Consider the following 18291-nt stretch of genomic DNA (forward strand, 5'->3'; position numbering starts at 1 on the left):
TGGAGCTGCTTTTAACTGATATTTTATTCATCAACGCATCATGCCACCTCCTGCTGCTTCCTCTCCCTCCACTCCTTCCCTTTCCAATGCTCCATTCACAATCCCTCCCTCTCTAGAACACAGAACATAGAACAGTACAGGTCCTTCGACCCACGATGTGCCGAACTTTTACCCTAAACCTAAGGTCTATCTAACCTCCACCGCTACCTTATACTATCAACCACACGCCTATCTAATTGCCACTCAAATGCCGCTAATGAGGCCAACTTCACGACTCTCTCCAGCAATGCATTTCACAGTCCTATCACTCTCTGAGTAAAGAACCTAGCTCTGACGTCTCCCCTCTATCTACCTCCCCTCGTAATAGCTACCTCCACCCTAGGAAAAAGTCTCTGACTGTCTACTCTATATCTATACCACTGATCATTTTGTACACCTCTATCAAGTCAACTCTCCATCAACTCTCTGCCCTCCTCTTCCTCCCCTCCATCCCCATTCCCGGTTCACACCTCGCACTGTGGCTGCAACGTCCTCTTTCTGAATCAGCAGATATCGAGGACTTTCTGGGAACCAAGGAAGGAACAGCAGCTCAACCAGGGCTGGAGCCATGACCAGAGACAGCAAGACAGGCCAGTCCTTCTCCTGTAAACAAACAGAGGCATGGGGGATGGGGTGTTGGGGGTGTGTATAGAGAGAGAGAGAGGGAGAGAGAGAGACACACACAGAGGTTCGAGGGAGTGGAGAGAGACCGACAATCAGACAGAGAGAAGGATAGAAAGAGATAGATGGGGGAGAGTGACAGAAAGAAACGGATACAGAGAGAGAGTGAGTCAGAAAAAGAAAGAGAGAGAGAAAGTGTACGATGGATAGAGTCAAAGAGACAGAGAGAAATGGCCAGGTAGACAGACAGAGAGAGAGAGAGACAGTAGGAGAAACAGTAATAAATACAGAGAGGACATAAAGAAGAGAGAGATGTAGGGGGGAGAGACAGTTAAATAAAGAAGAATAGACGGGGGAGAGTCAGAGAGAGAGAGAGAGAGAGAGAGAGAGACAAAAGCAGACAGGCAAGGCAAAAGAGGCAGAAAGAAACAGAAGAAGAGAGAGAGGGAAAGAGAAGCAGAGAATGAGGGAAGGAGAGGGGAAAAAGAAGAAAATAAGTCAAATACAAGACCGAGAAAGCCAATGTGGATTTTTAACTGGAGAAACCTCTACCTATTTGCGAGCTCATTATCTAAATCAGTGTTCAGTTTGACCTAAATAGTGTGTGTGTGTGTGTGTGTGTGTGTGTGTGTGTGTGTGTGTGTGTGTGTACATGCACACGCACCAAATACAAGGGGAAGACAAGTGCACTGCAGCATTTCTGTCAAAGATCAAATATAATAGAATACACATAGACTACAGCAGGTATACCAGGAGGCAAGTAAACTGTAGATGGTACACCAGGATGGAAAGTGGTGGTGGTGGGGGGAGAGTGGACGAGGGTGGGTATAAACCAGAGCAGGTACATGCGACAGGGATGAAATGTCGAGGTACTGGGTCAGTATATATGGGAGCCAGTATACCAGGGGTAATGGTAATGTGATGGAAGACGTATAATTTAAATATATTAATGCCATTTTTGGAAGGTGTATTTTACCAAAAAGGCAGATGAATATGGGTTATTTCTATTCAGTCCTTGTGAAATTGTGACCTTACTCCGGCACTGTTCAGAAAATAAGTGTTAATAGACCTCTGAGGTGTGTTAATGGAAAACTGTATGTATTGTGGCGGTTTCCAAGGATTGATCTTAGTTTAGACAAACCAGAGATTGAAAGTTGGAGGTCAGAAGCTGGCTTAGGGTTCTCACCTTACAGGAATTCAGGACAGTTCAGGGAAACACACTCATCTTAGCAGAAAAGTTTAGTTGGTGCAGTTTCCAAAACAAGAGAGTTTGGCTAGAAATCTGTAGGTTATTAGAAGCTGAGAATCTCCCTCGGTTTTGTGGGTATCCATGTAAGAATAAATACTCCACAGTGCACAAAAAAGAAACTGGGGAGAAGCAGTTAACCAGAACACAAAAATTTGATAGGGGGTTAATTTATAAGAGGGGTTGTAGCTCCAGGGCAGAGATTGGACCAATGGTGTGCACACCAACATTCAGTGCTCTTTTGAACACAGTTTGCTGTGACTCAGTGATTAACAATCTTGTCTCTGAGTCTGTGGTATTTCAAATCCCACTCCAAATAGCATAGTACAATTCTAACTACTGAGGATTTACTGCACTGTCAGAGGGTCAGAACAGACGATGCACTACACTGTCATAGGATTAATACTGAGGAAATGCTGCACTGTTGGAGAATAAATACTGCGAGAGTATAATACTGTCAGAGGCACCATACTGAGGCAGTACTGAATACTAGGAGGTTAGTACTGAGGGAATGCTGCACAGTTGGAGGGTCAATACTGAGGGAGCACTACACTGTCGTAGGGTCAGTACTGAAGGAGTGCGGTACTGTCGGAGAGTCAGTAGTGAGGGAGCACTGGACTGTTGTAGGATCAGTACTGAAGGAGAACTGCAGTGTCAGAGTGTCAGTAATGAGGAAGTGCTGCACTGTTGGAGGGTCAGTACTGAGGAAGCGCCACATTGTCAAAGCGTCAGTGCTGAGGGAATGCCACACTGTCACAGGGTCAGTGCTGAGGGGGTGCTGCACTGTCGGAGGGTCAGCACCGAGGGAATGCTACACTGTCACAGGGTCAGTCCTGAGGGGGTACGACACTGTCGGAGGGTCAGTGCTGAGGGAGTGCCGCACTGTCAGAGGGTCGGTACTGATGGGGTACCGCACTGTCGGAGGGTCAGTGCTGAGGGAGCGCTGCACTGTCAGAGGGTGAGTGCTGAGGGAATGCCGCACTGTCAGAGGGTCAGTACTGAGGGAGTGCCGCACTGTCATGGGGTCAGTACTGGAGGAAAGCTGCTCTTCAAAGAGTCAAATATTCTCTCAGGTGCCTAAGAGTTGGTCAAAGAAGTAGGTTTTAGGATATCATTTTAAAGGAGAATGTGAAGTACTGAAGTGGAAAGAAAAACAGAAACTGCTGGAAAAGCTCAGCAGGTCTGGCAGCATTTGTGGTGAGTGACCCTTCCTCAGAACGACTGACATGGAGAGTTGTCAGAAGAGAATTCCTCAGCTTGGATCTCATACAACAGTAGGCACAGTCATTGCTCAAGATATTTGTATTAGAGGAGCACAGGTATCTTGGAGGACCATAGGGTTAGAGGATATTACAGAGATTGGGGAGGGACAAGGCCATGGAGGGGCTTGTAAACACAGATGAGAATTTTACACTGAGGCAGTATGGGAACTAATGAGGGCCAGTTAGCCCCATAGTGACTGGGAAATGGAACGGTGTGGGTGAGTTGACAGGCAGCAATTTTGGATTTATTTAAGTACTTTAAGAGGAGGTGATGCTGTGCTGATAATGTCACTTGCCTACTAATCAGCAACCCCAGGCTAATGCTGTGGAGACATGGGTTTGAATCCTGTCACGGCAGATAATGAAATTTAAACAAAAGTTAGCCTGATGGTGAGCATGTAACCATTGTTGATTGCCATGAAAACTCACAAATTAATGTAATCTAAGAAAGGATATCTGCTATTCTTATCTTGTCGGGCCTACAATTGACTCCAGGCCCAAGCCAGCAGTGTGGCTCGACAGGTTAAGCAGGTGGGAAAAACCTTGGCGGTTGGATTGTATGTGTGAAAATGTGGGATATGCTCTTTTACAGGAAAGATAGAGGGGCTGGAAATGATTTAAAAGCAGAAAGTGATTGCACGCAAGAATTTAGGAGCCTTCCAGCATAAATCACAGCAAGTTAACAATACAAGTTCTGCAGGTAATGGGAAGGTAAATGGAGTGTTGACCTTTTCTTTCTGAAAGGAATGAGTATAAAATAGGGAAGCCTTGCTAAAAGCATACAGGATACTAGTCAGATCACAACTAGAATACTGTGAATGGTTTTGAGCCCCTTAACTAAGGAAAGATACAATGGAATTTGAAGCATTCCAGCAAAGGTTTGACCTGGTTACGGGAGGACTATCTTACGAGGAGAAAATTGGGTTCGTACTCATTGGAATTTAAAAGAATGAGAGGCAACCTTATTGAGCATGAAAGATTCTTAGGGCACTTGACAGGGTAAATGTAGAAGGGTTGTTTCCTCTTGTAGGGGAGTTCAGGACTAAAGCGCATCACCTCAGAATAAGAGGTCACTTATTTAAGACACAGGAGAGAAGGAATTTCTTCCCTTAGAGGGTATCCCATGGGAGAAGCTACCAATGCACAGGAATAGTCAAGTTTGGAAGTAACAAAGATCATCAGCAGATGATCTGAGGCAGAGACCAAATGGGGTGTCATTGACGGAAGTGGAAAAAGTAGCGTTTGCTGGAGATGGCACAAATTTTTGTTCAGAAAATCATCTTGGTATCAAGTACAATACTAAGGTTCTGAATAAAAACATAAATTGCTGGAGGAACTCAGCAGATCTAACAGCATCTGTGGGAGGAACACAGAGATAAAATTTCAAGTTTGGTGACACTTCATCAGAAAAAGCTTTCAACATGTATTTGGAAAGGGAAGGGACTGACTAGGGATAGTCAATATACCTTTATGTGTGGGAAATCATGTCTGGCTAACTTGATTGAGGTTTTTGAAGAAGTAATGAAGTGGATTGATAAGGGCAGAGCAGTGGACATGATCTATATGGACTTCAATACAGCATTTGACAAGGTTCCTCATGACGGACTGTTTAGCAAGATTAGATTACATGGAATACAGGGAGAATTAGCCATCTGGATACAGAACTGGCTCAAAAGTAGAAGACAGAGGGTGGTGTGGAAGGTTGCTTTTCAGACTGGAGGCCCGTGACCACAAGGTTTAGTGCTGCGTTCAGTGCTTGGATGCGAACATGGGAGGCAATGATTAGTAAGTCTGCAGATGGCACCAAAATTGGAGGTGTAGTGGACAGGGAAGGAGGTTACCTCAGAGTACAATGGGATCTTGATTAGATGGGCCAATGGGCCAAGGATTGGCAGATGGAGTTTAATTTAGATAAATGTGAGATGCTGCATTTTGAAAAGGCAAATCAGGGCAGAGCTTATACACCTAATGGTGAGGTCCTAGAGAGTGTTGCTGAACAAAGAGACCTTGGAGTGCAGGTTCACTGTTCCTTGAAAGCGGAGTCATAGGTGGATAGGATAGCACAGAAAATGTTTGGTATGCTTGCCTTTATTGGTCAGGGCATTGAGTATCGGAGTTGGGAGGGTCATGTTGCAGCTGTACAGGACATTGGTTAGGTCACTTTTGGAATACTGTGTGCAATTCTGGTCTCCCTCCTATAGAAAGGACGTTGTGAAACTTGAAAGGGTTCAGAAAAGCTTTACAAGGATGTTGCCAGGGTTAGAGCTACAGGGAGAGCCTGAGTACGCTGGGGCTATTTTCACTGGGGTGTCAGAGACTGAGGGGTGACCTTATAGAGATTTATAAAGTCATGATGGGCATGGATAGGGCAAATAGACAAATTCTTTTCCTTACGGTGGGGTGTCCAAAACTAGAGGGCATACATTTAATGTGAGAGGAAAAGATTTAAAAGGGACCTAAGGGGAAACTTTTTCACACAGCAGGTGATGCGTGTGCGGAATGAGCTGCCAGAGGAAGTGGTGGAGGCTGGTACAGTTACAACATTTAAAAGGCATTTGGATGGGTAAATGAATAGAAAGGTATCTGGGCCAAATGCTGGCAAATGGGTCTAAATTAATTAAGGGTATCTGGTTGGCATGGAGGGTTTGGACTAAAGGGTCTTTCTTTGTGCTGTCCCTCTCTATGACTCAATGTGCTGCTTCAGCCTCCAGGAGCTGACTGGGAGATGAATAGAGTCAGACTGGTTTCTGTGCTACTGTGAAATCCAGCTCTTTTGTTAGACTGGGGTAGTGAATGGGCAGTGGTCCCTGAAGCTGTCCTCATACTGGATTCAGATCAGCTGTCGGAGACAATTCTAGCACAGATGTGATTGGCTGCAGTACTGTGTTTACTGTGAGTTCCTCAGGGACAGACACTGAATAGATGTGGGCTAGGGTGAGACAGAAGGTGAGAGGTGAAAGGCTAGGAATCACAAGGCTTACCTTCCCCAATAACTCACTCAGGCCCAGCACCTGGGCTGCAAACACTCCCAGACAGATGAAGATAGTAGGAATTAAACCCAGAAATCCTCGCAGATTTTTAGGAGCAATTTCACCCAGATACATCGGAACCACACTGAGTGAAATACCTGGAGATAGCAAAAAATGGATGAAGGTTCAGACAGGGGCTAGTATTAGTAATAAAGGTACAGCCTTTCAGAACTACATGCTTGTCATCTCTGTAATCATCTCTGTCCTTCTTCCTTTCTATTTCTCCCTCTATCTCTCTTTCTGAGCCACTCTCTGTCTTTGCACCTCTATCCGGCCTCTCTCTTCACTATTTAGTAGTCTCCACTTTTGTCTCACTCTGTTTTTCTCTCTCTACATATATCAGTGTGTATTTCCTGCAGTCCATCTCTCCATTTCTCCCTGTTGCCTTCCTCTCTCCTTCTGCATCCTCCTCTCTCTCTGCACCACCCACGTCTTTGATTGATTCCCTGAACAGTTACTCCCAAACATGGCCAGCAAGTGAGCTGTGAATCACCTGGTTACCTGAGTGGATTCCAGTCATGAAACGTCCCAGGATGACCATTTCTGGGGAATGCAGCACTCGGCTGAATCCCATCAGAAGTCCACCTAGTAACATCAGGAGTGTACTGTACACAAGGGTCCCCTTCCTGTCAACCAATTGGAGAAATGTTTGTGAGAGATACAGTGTCAATCATGATCTGCAAGATTCAATCCTCGTGTAACTCTCAGGACAGCTAGTGTCCTCGCTTACCCTTCAGGGAAACATCCATACTTTTAATTTATTTAAGTGTTCGTAGAATGACTCTTTGGAAGAAGAGAAGAGTCTTTGGACTTGAACCATTAACTCTGCTTCTCACTCAAAGATGCTTCCAGTCCTGCTGAGTTTCTCCAGCACATTCTGCTTTTATTTCACTGTCTCCTCTCCCTCTCAGCTTCAACACCTTTTTGGGAGAGGGATTTCCAGGTTCCCACTCCCCTCTGTGTAAGGAAGAGCTTCCAAGAGTTCAGCATTGAACAGCCTGGCTCAAATTTTAACTCCCTAGTTCTGGAATTGGAGGAAATAGTTATTCTCCACCAGTGCTACCAACTCCTTTAATCACCTTGATTAGATCATTCCTCAATCTTCTGAACCCTAGCCCTTGAACAAAGCCAGTCTTTAATGTGAAACACTTTGCAGTATAAATGTGATAAGACATGAGAGATCACTCTTTCCTCTGGACAGTGACAGGTTCTGTTTGGGGCAGAGAGCAGGATTTAAGACCATAAGGCCATAAGGCATAGGAGTGGAAGTAAGGCCATTAAGCCCATCGAGTCCACTCCACCACTTAATCACGGCTGATGGGCATTTCAACTCCACTTCCCCGCACTCTGCCCGTAGCCTTTGATTCCTTGTGAGATCAAGAATTTATCAATCTCTGGCTTGAAGACATTTAATGTTCCGGCCTCCACTATGCTCCGTGACAATGAATTCCACAGGCCCACCACTTTCTGGCTGAAGAAATATCTCCTCATTTCCGTTTTAAATTTACCCCTTCTAATTCTAAGGCTGTGCCCACGGGTCCTAATCTCCCCGCCTAACGGAAACAACTTCCCAGCGACCACCCTTTCTAAGCCATACATTATCTTGTAAGTTTCTATTAGATCTCCCCTCAACCTTCTCAACTCTAATGAAAACATGTGGTCCTTTCCTCCCAAAAAAATGCAAAGTACAGTATCACTGCAGACTGAGGAGATGTTGGGACACCATTACAAAACTATGCTAACTGGAATGGGGGCTGAATACTGAATGAGCGGGTGGCCATCCAATCCCAGTGGCTGACTGCAGTGCTATGCACATATGGCTGCTTCCAAGGATCTGGATGCCTGTGTGGATTTCAACTCTGAAGTCTCAAGTGTATGAAGACTGACTAATGCAACCACATCATTTCATTGTCACGTGACAAAGATCAATGCTGCAGCCTGGGAAATAGGTTTTAAAATCAACATGTCTTGATGCTCCCAGGTGCAGGGCATTATAGACTGTACATACTTCATGTTGAGAACACTATATCATACAGCTGAATTTAACAACAACACCAAAAAAAAGCTCAGTTCCATCAACATACAAGTTATCTGCAACCATCAGTGCCACATCTTAGTCTGTTCCAGGTGCTTGGGGAGTTGTCATTTTGTCTAACTCCTTGAGAAATCCCATGTTCTTCCTTCGTTTCTTAAGGGCAGTTATTGGAAGACAAGACTATTCTTCCATGACCATGGCTTATAACTTAATTATGTCACCCTCTACTGAGGCACAGCAGACAAAATACAGCCCATTCTTCAACCAGGGCTGTCGATTTCTGGTTGAGGTGGGAGCTGCATCCTTCTACCTCCATGGCAGACAGTGCAAAAGACTTCAGATGGACCTTTCAGGCTGTGCTGAGTGAACCCAGTCTCAGCCTAGGCATTTGGCAAATATGCAACCATCAAGTTAGGAAATCAGCAAGGATCACTGTTCTCGGTTCGCAATAAACAACTGCACCTCCCAGTCGCAAACCATTTCAACTCCCCCTCCCATTCTTTAGATGACATGTCCATCATGGGCCTACTGCAGTGCCACAATGATGTCACCCGAAGGTTGCAGGAACAGCAACTCATATTCCGCTTGGGAACCCTGCAGCCACATAGTATCAATGTGGACTTCACCAGCTTCAAAATCTCCCCTTCCCCCACCGCATCCCTAAACCAGCCCAGTTCTTCCCCTCCCCCCACTGCATCACAAAACCAGCCCAGCTCGTCCCCTTCCCCCACTGCATCCCAAAACCAGCTCAGTTCGTCCCCTCCCCCCACTGCATCCCAAAACCAGCCCAGCCTGTCTCTGCCTCCCTAACCGGTTCTTCCTCTCACCCATCCCTTCCTCCTACTCCAAGCCGCACCTCCATTTCCTATCTACTAACCTCATCCCACCTCCTTGACCTGTCCATCTTCCCTGGACTGACCTATCCCCTCCCTACCTCCCCACCTATACTCTCCTCTCCACCTATCTTCTTTTCTCTCCATCTTCAGTCCGCCTCCCCCTCTCTCCCTATTTATTCCAGCTCCCTCTCCCCATCCCCCTCTCTGATGAAGGGTCTAGGCCCGAAACGTCATCTTTTGTGCTCCTGAGATGCTGCTGGGCCTGCTGTGTTCATCCAGCCTCACATTTTATTATCTTGGATCACTGTTCTGAATCCTGTTACAGTTTCAGGAATTTGTATGAGAGAGAGCGAGAGACAGAGATAAAATGAAAAAGGGAGAAATGAAAGAAGGAGGGAGCACGGATACAAATAAGTAAGAGATTGAAAGACAGAATGAAAAAGTGATAAAATGTGATTAATAGAGACATGCAGGAAATGAGAGACAGACTGAGGGAAGTGGAAGAATGAGAGTCAGAAAAGCAATAATGTAAAAGAATAACACAGAGTAATGGGAGAATGACAGAAAGAATGCATACAATCAGAGTCAAAAGTAGGCCATTCAACCCTTAAGCCTGCTCCATATCCAATATGATCACGGCTGATCCTATTGCCACTTCAAATCCACATTACCGCCCATCCTGATGACGTAATACTGCCTCGCTTAAAAAGAATCATTCAACTCTGTCTTAAAAATATCAAAGGACTCTGTTTCTATCACCTTTTCAGGAGCAAATTCCAATGATTCATGGTTGAAAAAGTAGTGTTTAGGAAGGATCTTAAAAGAGGAAGGTGAAGTAGACAGCAACAAGATTTAGGGAAGGAATTCCCAAAGCTGTGGGGTGTTGAAGGTTGAAGTTATGGTCACCAGTGGTGGAGTATTGAAAGTTGGGATGTGTTAAGTGACCAGAATTAGAGGAACAGGGTGACCGAGGAAGTTTGTGGGCTTAAGGAGAGACAGCGAAGAGTGAGGTCCACATGGGAATGGAAAACGAGGAGGGGGACTTTAAAAGCAAAACACTGTAGCCAATATAGGTCAGAGGGTACGGGGTGATTGAGGACTGGCACCTGGTGTGAGGAAAGACACAGAGTTTTGAATGATTTAAGATTATGGAGGGTAAGATGTGGAGTGGTTGGCCTGGAGTGTGTTGGAATAGTCAAGTCCAGAGGTAACAGAAAGCAAAATGAGGGTTTCAGCAGTGGATGAGCTGAGGTAGGGACAGAGATGGGCAAAGCCAATGATACTTACTGACCGAACCTTGCCACAAGAAGCCCGACAAGCAGCGAACCAATCATCCCACCGACTGCAAACACCGACACAGTTGCTGAGTACAGCAGCACCAAGTCAGGGACGGATAAGGACTGGTTGAATCGTTCCAGGATGGTGTAGTTGTAGAAACCCTTAATATACTGGGAATAAATAATTCAATAGAGACACAGGAAGATGGCAGGATTCAGCCCTTCAATTCTGAAAGACCAATGGCTGATCATGTACCTCAATACTGTTTTCACATGCTATCTGCATATCCCTTGATGTCATTAGTATCTAGAAATCTACTGGAATCAGTCTTGAACATAATCAACAATTGAGCTTCCACAGACTTCAGGGAGAGAGAATTCCAAAGACACCCTATCTGGTTGAAGTCATTCCTCCTTATCTCAGTCATGCTCTTTATTCTGAGTCTGTGTCCCCTGGTTCTACACCCCCAGACAGGGGAAGCCATCTTTCTACATCTACTCTGTCATGCCCTGTAAGAATGTTCTAACTTTCCATGACCCCATTTCTCATTCTTCTAAAATCCAGAGGCTGAGTCTCTTCCAGTTCTCTTCACTGACAATGCCATCGTCCCAGGAATCAGTCTGGTGAATCTTCACTGCACTCCCTCCATGGCAAGTATATTTCTCCTCAGGTAAGGCAGCCTGAACTCTGCACCTTACTCTGGGTGAAGTATCACCAGTATTGTATATAACTGAAGCAAGACATCTTTATTCCTGTACTCAAATCCTCGTGCAGTAATGGGTAACATACCAGTTGCCTTTGTAAATGTTTGCTGCACCTGCATATTAGCATTCAGTGACATTTGGATATGCAGGTCCCTTTGGAAATCAATACTTCCCAATCTCTCACAAATCACAGTGTTTAAGAACACTTTGTATTGCCATTTGTCTGACTATAGTGGATAACCTCATATTTATCCATCTGCAATGTTCTTGCCCACTCATCCAGGCTTGAGCTTCTTTGCATCATGCTCACTTTCGACTGGTTTTATGTCATCTACAAGCTTGGAAATATTATAAATGTCCCTTCTATCCAAATCATTGGATATGAATTGTGAACAGCTCGGGCTCAGGCCTTTAACCCACTGGTGAAAGCTTGCCATCCTGAGAATGACCAATTTATTCTTAGTCTCTGTTTTCTGTCTGTTGGTTAATTCTCAATCCAGACTGGGATATTTCCCCCAAATGTGCTCAAACTTGGTTTAATAATCTCAGTGTGGGACCTTTTCAGAAGCCGTCTGTAATTCTAATACACCACATCCACTGGTTGCCCCTCATCTACTCTATGAGTAACTAAAAAAAACTACAACAGATTTGTCAAAAACAATTTCTCCTTCAAAAATCAATGTTGACTTTGCCTAATCAAATGGTTATTTTCTAAGTTTGAATTTATTATTTGTGATGCCAAGTCAGAAGAGGTTTTGGGCCCAGTGCTTGAAAATGGGATTCTAATACTTTTTGACCAGCCTGGTTGCAATGGGCTGGAGAGCCTTTTTCTGGGTTGTAGATCTCTATGATTATATATGTCTCATCATAGGCTTGAGTATTTTCCCACTACTGATGCTACGCTATCAGGTCGGCAGTTCTCTGTGTTCTCTCCCCTTTCTTTGTCAAAAAAATGAGGTCATAGTTTCAATGTGGAACCATTCCAAAATGTATAGAATTTTAAAAGATGATCATGAATGTAGCCAATATCTCTATTGCTGCCTCTTCCAGTACTCTGGGGGATGTACATCTTGGGTCACAAGGACTTGTTAATTTTCAGTCCCATTATTTCATTTGATGCTTTTCAGTCCCATTATTTCATTTCGTCCTACTTTTTGTTACTAATAATAATTTCATTCAGTTTCTCATTCTCATCACTCCCTTGAATCATTGTTATTTCTGGGAGATTTCTTTTATCTTCCTTTGTGAAAATGACCACAAAGTTACTGTTTAGCTTCTCAGCCATTCTGTATTTCACCTGATAAATTCTCTTACGTCTATATGTAGTAGACTCCACTTGTTTTTGCAAATCTTTTCTTTCTTGTACACATACAGAATCTTTTGCGATCTATTTATATGTTTCTTACAAGTTTACATTTATATCTATTCTCCCTCCAACAGATTTGTTGTGCTCATTTGCTGAATTTTAAAATAATTCCAATCCCCAGGCTTAGTATTTTTTTGACAAATTTATAAACCATCTCTTTTGATCTAATGCAATCTTTAACTTCCTTTGTTAGCCATGTGTGACTTATAATGAAAGTGAGTCTGTTGTATTTTGTGCCTTAAAGAAATGTATGTTTGTTGTACATCATGTATTAATGTTTAAACTATTAGCCATTGCCTGTCTATCATCATATATTGTAATGTTTTATCCAGATCCAGGAACTTCTCCATATTTTCCTTTGTTTAGATTTCAAACGCTAGTTTCAGGTTGAACTACATCATTTTAAAAGTTAATAAAACATTCCATCATATTATGTCATGGATTAAGAAGAGAGAGGTTGAATTTAATTAAATGGAGGAAGACTCCAGAAAGCTCCGGCACAGAGAGATTTGTGAGTCCTAACTAGGATTCAGGTTCAGAAGGTGGTAAGGAAAGCAAGTGGAATATGGGCCCTTATGCAGAGGGAATAAAAATAGGGACCTTTTGCTAAAACTGTACATGACACTAGTTATACTACAACCAGAATACTGTGAACAGCTTTGGTCCCTTTATCTAAGGAATGCTATACAGGAATTGGAGGCAGTTTAGGGAAGGTTCACTAGGCTGACACCAGATATGGAGGGAGTATTTTATGAGAAGAGGTTTTGTAGATTGGACCTGTACTCATTGGAATTTTGAAAAATGAGAGGCACCTTAGTGAAACACTTTTAGGGACTTTGATCATTTAGATGTTGAGAGGTTGCTTGCCTTTTGTGAGAGTCTGGGACCAGACAACATAATTCCAGATTAAGGGGTCATACATTTAAGACAGAGATGAGGAATAATTTCTTCTCTCAGAGGGAGATGAATCTATGGAATAGTTTATCACAGAGGCTGGGTCACTAAGCATATTCAAGACTGAGAAAGACACATTTCTAATCAGCAAGGGAACGTAGGGTTATAGGGAAAAGGCAGGAAATGTGTTGAGGATTATCGGATCAGCCATGGTATCACTGAATGGCAGAGCATGCTCTGTGGGCTGAATGGTCCTATATCTCATGGTCATATATTTAAAATTCTGCATTCCCACCTACTTCCGATAATCCCTGATTCCTCTAACAAAAATCTATCCATCCCTGCCTTCAAAAAATATTCAATGGCCCACCTCCACTGACTTCTGAGGAGAATTCCAAAGTTGTACAACCCTCTGAGGAAAAAATATTTCCCAAATCTCCGTCCAAAAAGAATGACCCCAAATTTTAAAACAATTCCCTCTAATTCTGGACCCAACCACAGGAGGAAACAACATTTCCACACCCATTTTGTTAAGGTATTATGTTATTACAAACTTCAGTCAAATCACCTTTCACTCTTCAAAACTCCAGTGAAAATAGCTCAGCTTGTCTCATCTTAATGCCTGAGAAATTCTAGCTCAAAATCATGCTGTTGTCCTTCCCAACAGCAGTGTGAATACCTTTACACTCCAAAGGCTGCAACTGTTGGAAAAGGGAGCTCCCCACCACCTCAGATGTAATTTGAAAATCTGAAATTTAAATTAGAAAATGCTGGAGAAACTGTGACAGCATTTGCGAAGAGAGAAACAGAATGAATGTTTCGAATCCAATATAACTCTTCTTCAGGGCTGGATCCCAGAACATCTGGGTTATGCTGGCAATGTCGATTTTTATTATAGGCCATCAATGTTGGCCTAGCCAATGAGACCCAGATCCCAGGAATTAAATTTTAACAAAGCTTACATTTCACAATTTTAAGAAACTGCCTCACTGAACCTGACAATTGCAAGAATTTGATCGCTCAGGGACCAACATCTTTCTCCAGTGTGTCTACTTATCCAACATATTTAACTCCCTGATACTGCGCTCAGCTCACCCTGTTTGTCTCTGAAACCACAAATAACTCCCACACACACTGTCTACAGCTCCCACAACATCCCACACAAATCTCCCATCCCACACAGTCTCCTAATTACACAGCTTCTCACTCCCATAAACTCTCCCACCCTCACTAAGTCTCTTACCTCAATACATCCTCTAACCTATGACTCGTACAGATACCCCCACTCACACAATCTATCCCTAACCATATCCCTACAAATCTTGCCACTCCCATACAAATTCCCACCTGCCACACCCTCCCACCTCTATACATCCTCCCAATTCTCAGATCCTGCCACCTCCCACTCCTTATGCACCAACCTACCAGCACCTCAGCCCCTCCTCCGAACTATTTCCCACTCAAATTCCCCCTCCAACTGGGCTGTACATACATGGAGGCTGGAGGTAAATTCACCACAAAAGTCTCCAAATCGCCAAAGAAAATTTAATTGTGAAAGTAACCAGGGAGAAATTATACCGTCCCTCCAATATGTTATGTAGTGGAGAACTGCTCCTCCAATCACAGACTGGTTCACAGTGAATGAACCAATCAGCAGTCAATGCAAGAACAGAAACAGCCTGTGATAGGAGGAGCAGTTAGTACTTGGGAAAGTAATTGATGGCAAAGAGAGAGTCGCCAGGGGAACATTTTGCCAGGAACTGGGCCAGTGATTTTGAGGACTTTGCTGAGAGGTGTGTCTTCTGTTAGAAGCTGGGAATTTTACAGGGAATTCTGTTGGATTCTGATGCTTTTCCTACAGGCACTACCTTTTATTGGGCTGGTCTGGCCATCTGAGGAGATGGGGAAGAGTAAGCAATTCCAAGACAATGTAGAGATAGAAGTGGAGGGAATGAGCCCCTTGAAAGTGCAGTGGTGTGAAGGAGATTTTAAAAGGAATCTGCAGAGGCAAGTTCAAAGGAGATAGAACAGTTTTAAGTCTCTCAAAAAAGAAATATTTACATAATTGGGAGCAATGCAAACTTAACCATTGAAGAAAAATGTTGTGAAAGCTACTGTAATAAACACTGTGTCAATTATAAAAGTTGATTCTCAGTTTTAGATCTGTGGTAGTAACAGCTTGGTTAGACTGTTTTCAGCTTTGTGCTTTTCTGCGGAAACACAATTAGCTGTGGCCGTACCAATCTGTGGAAAGTGTCTTTTAGGGTGATGGGTTTTTGAATGTAGAAGTCTCAGTTATTTTGAAAACAACATTTATTGTTAAGTAATGCCCTGATGTGGAGGTGCTGGCGTTGGACTGGGGTGGACAAAGTCAGAAGTCACACAACACCAGACTTGTGATTTCAAATAAACCTGTTGGACTATAACCTAGGATAAAAAGGTGTAGAGCTGGAGGAACACAGCAGGCCGAGCAGGAAAGTTAACTTTTTGGGTCTGGACCCTTCAGAAATGGGGTTGGTGTTGCGTGACTTCTGATTTTAACTAATGCCCATCTTGTGCCAATTCCAATAGTAGGAAATGAACGCTTTCATTCAGTGCTGTGGGCTCAAGTTTAATGGAGCATGGATTTCTCAGAATATTGATGAATTCTTCTAATTCTGCTTCTGTGTGAGTCCAAATATCTCATATGAAAGCATAATTACAAAAGAAACTTTTAGTATGTGACTGCATCAACTAATAAATGGGTCAGTGGCATTGAAAAAGTAGCCCCAAAAATCAAAAAGTAACCATTCAGAAAAATCTCAAAAGGACCCCTTGAAAATAATTATTTTAAGCCATGCCATACAAATGATGCTTCCCCCTAAACATGCCTAGCCTTCTCTCCCACACTCACTCCCATTCCCACAAATTCATATATCTATGCTGCGGTAGGACACAGCAATCCTGCTCAATGATATTATCTCACCTCTGCCGGTGAGTTCACCACTGCTAGGTTATAGCCATAGGCCATGGAGGAACCAAAGGAAGTGAGGATGGCGACTGCCAGGAGAGGCCACGTCAGGTGCTGTGCAAGGAGACAAAACAAGAGCGATGAGGTTAAAACAGAATACTTCTGATGCTGAGCATCTGTCAGGCATTCTGAGTATTCTGAAGACAGAAAGTAGACTGTTAACATTGACAACCAAGAAAGGGGAAATTCTGCAGATCCTTTATTTTAGTTCCACGTCTATGCTTCAGGGGCAGCGCAAAAATAAAAATAACCCATCATATCACTTATCAAATCCTGCCAATGTAACTAACTATTTACACAGTGAGTGGCTCTTGAATGCAGTAGTAAGTACTTCAGTAGTGCTGTACCTCTGGAGTGTCAATACTGAGGGAGGGTCACACTGTCAGCGGGTCAGTACTGAGGGAGTGCTGACTTGTCAGGGGGTCAGTACTGAGGGAGGGCTGCACTGTCAGGACGGTCAGTACTGAGGGAGTGCCGCACTGTCAGCGGGTCAGTACTGAGGGAGTGCCGCACTGTCAGCGGGTCAGTACTGAGGGAGTGCCGCACTGTCAGCGGGTCAGTACTGAGGGAGTGCCGCACTGTCAGGAGGGTCAGTACTGAGGGAGTGCCGCACTGTCAGGTCGGTCAGTACTGAGGGAGGGTCGCACTGTCAGAGGGTCAGTACTGAGGGAGTGCCACACTTTCGGAGGGGTCAGTGCTGAGGGAGTGCTGCACTGTCGGAGGGGTCAGTACTGATGGAGTGCCGCACTGTTGGAGGGTCAGTACTGAGGGAGTGCCGTACTGTCGGAGGTGTCAGTACTGAGGGAGTGCCGCACTGTCGGAGGGTCAGTACTGAGGGAGTGCCACACTATCAGAGGGTCAGTACTGAGGGTGTGCTGCCCCATTGGAGGGGTAGCAGTGACTTGGTGATGTGATGTTTTGCACAGATGCCTTCCAGAAAAGACAATAAGCTGATGTCTGTCTGCTGTCCTGAGGTAGGTGTATCAGATTGGAAGACCACTATTTTGAAGAAGCGTAGGTGGGAGCAGAGATCTTGGTCCTAGGACCAATCGATCTCCCTGAACCAACACCTGTCCAGAATATGCATGTGGCAACTCAGGTCTTAGACATTACACTGGAGAGCTGTACCTGAGAGCCTTTCATGCATAGATATAAGGAATACAGTATATGAAGAACTGAAGAGCCTAACTTAGTGATAAGTTGCCTCAGGGGCAGTGTACGTGCAGACACCCCAGCGTGAGATATTCCAGACTGTTACATTAGCATAGCACATAGCATTATGGGCGTAAAGCAAAACATAATGCACTGACGTATTTGCTGATCTAGTGCCCATGGAACCTGCAGTCTGGCAGTGCACTTGGTACATCTGAAATTGAGAAGGGATCTGATGTGAAAAGAACAAAAGTTGAGTTTAAGATTGCAGGGCAGTGCCAAGAGGAATCCATCCAAGGAGTGGGGAACTGTTTACGCAAACTGGAAGTCTTGCTACAGAGACGGCAGAATATGCTTACCTTGTGTTGTGTAGTTTATGATACTGTCCCATCCTCTAGACTGTGTTATATAGTCCGTAACTCCCTTTGACTTCTCCATTATTCTATACAGAATGTATCCCCTAACACCTATTACCAAACACACGCAGACTACATCATTTTTACTGCCTCCCATAATACGTGGTTAGGGTGAAGTAAATTCTCAAGCAAAGGAACAGCGAGAAAAAGGAAAAAATGCTGAAATGGTGAAGGAGCGGCAGAGAAGAAGATATGCAGGCAATCAGAATGTGAGAGAGGGAAAAGAGAGGCGGGGGAAGGGGGGGCAAGTGGTGTGAGTGTGTGTGTGTGTGAGAGAGAGAGAGAGAGAGAGAGAGAGAGAGATAAACACACATAAATAGGAAGGAAGATGGTAAGAGAAATAGAAATAGAGAGAAACGGTGGAGAGCTAGAAAATAAACAGAGGAATTGAAAGTGGGGCTTA

The 18291-nt window shown here is 44.0% G+C and overlaps 1 protein-coding gene across 1 annotated transcript in view; it reads right to left on the reverse strand.

Annotated features, from left to right (window-relative positions):
* Positions 1 to 18291, reverse strand: part of LOC125461735 (solute carrier family 2, facilitated glucose transporter member 5-like) — a 63236-nt gene that overhangs the window by 25553 nt on the left and 19392 nt on the right. The window contains exons 2-6 of the mRNA XM_048550834.2: positions 16276 to 16374; positions 10356 to 10516; positions 6699 to 6823; positions 6150 to 6295; positions 510 to 642 (exon numbers count right to left, since the gene is read on the reverse strand). Of these exons, the coding sequence (XP_048406791.2) occupies positions 510 to 642; positions 6150 to 6295; positions 6699 to 6823; positions 10356 to 10516; positions 16276 to 16374 (664 nt within the window). The remainder of the gene's footprint in view (positions 1 to 509; positions 643 to 6149; positions 6296 to 6698; positions 6824 to 10355; positions 10517 to 16275; positions 16375 to 18291) is intronic.

The sequence above is a fragment of the Stegostoma tigrinum genome, chromosome 20 (genome assembly GCF_030684315.1).
Source record: "Stegostoma tigrinum isolate sSteTig4 chromosome 20, sSteTig4.hap1, whole genome shotgun sequence".
Classification (NCBI taxonomy): domain Eukaryota; kingdom Metazoa; phylum Chordata; class Chondrichthyes; order Orectolobiformes; family Stegostomatidae; genus Stegostoma; species Stegostoma tigrinum.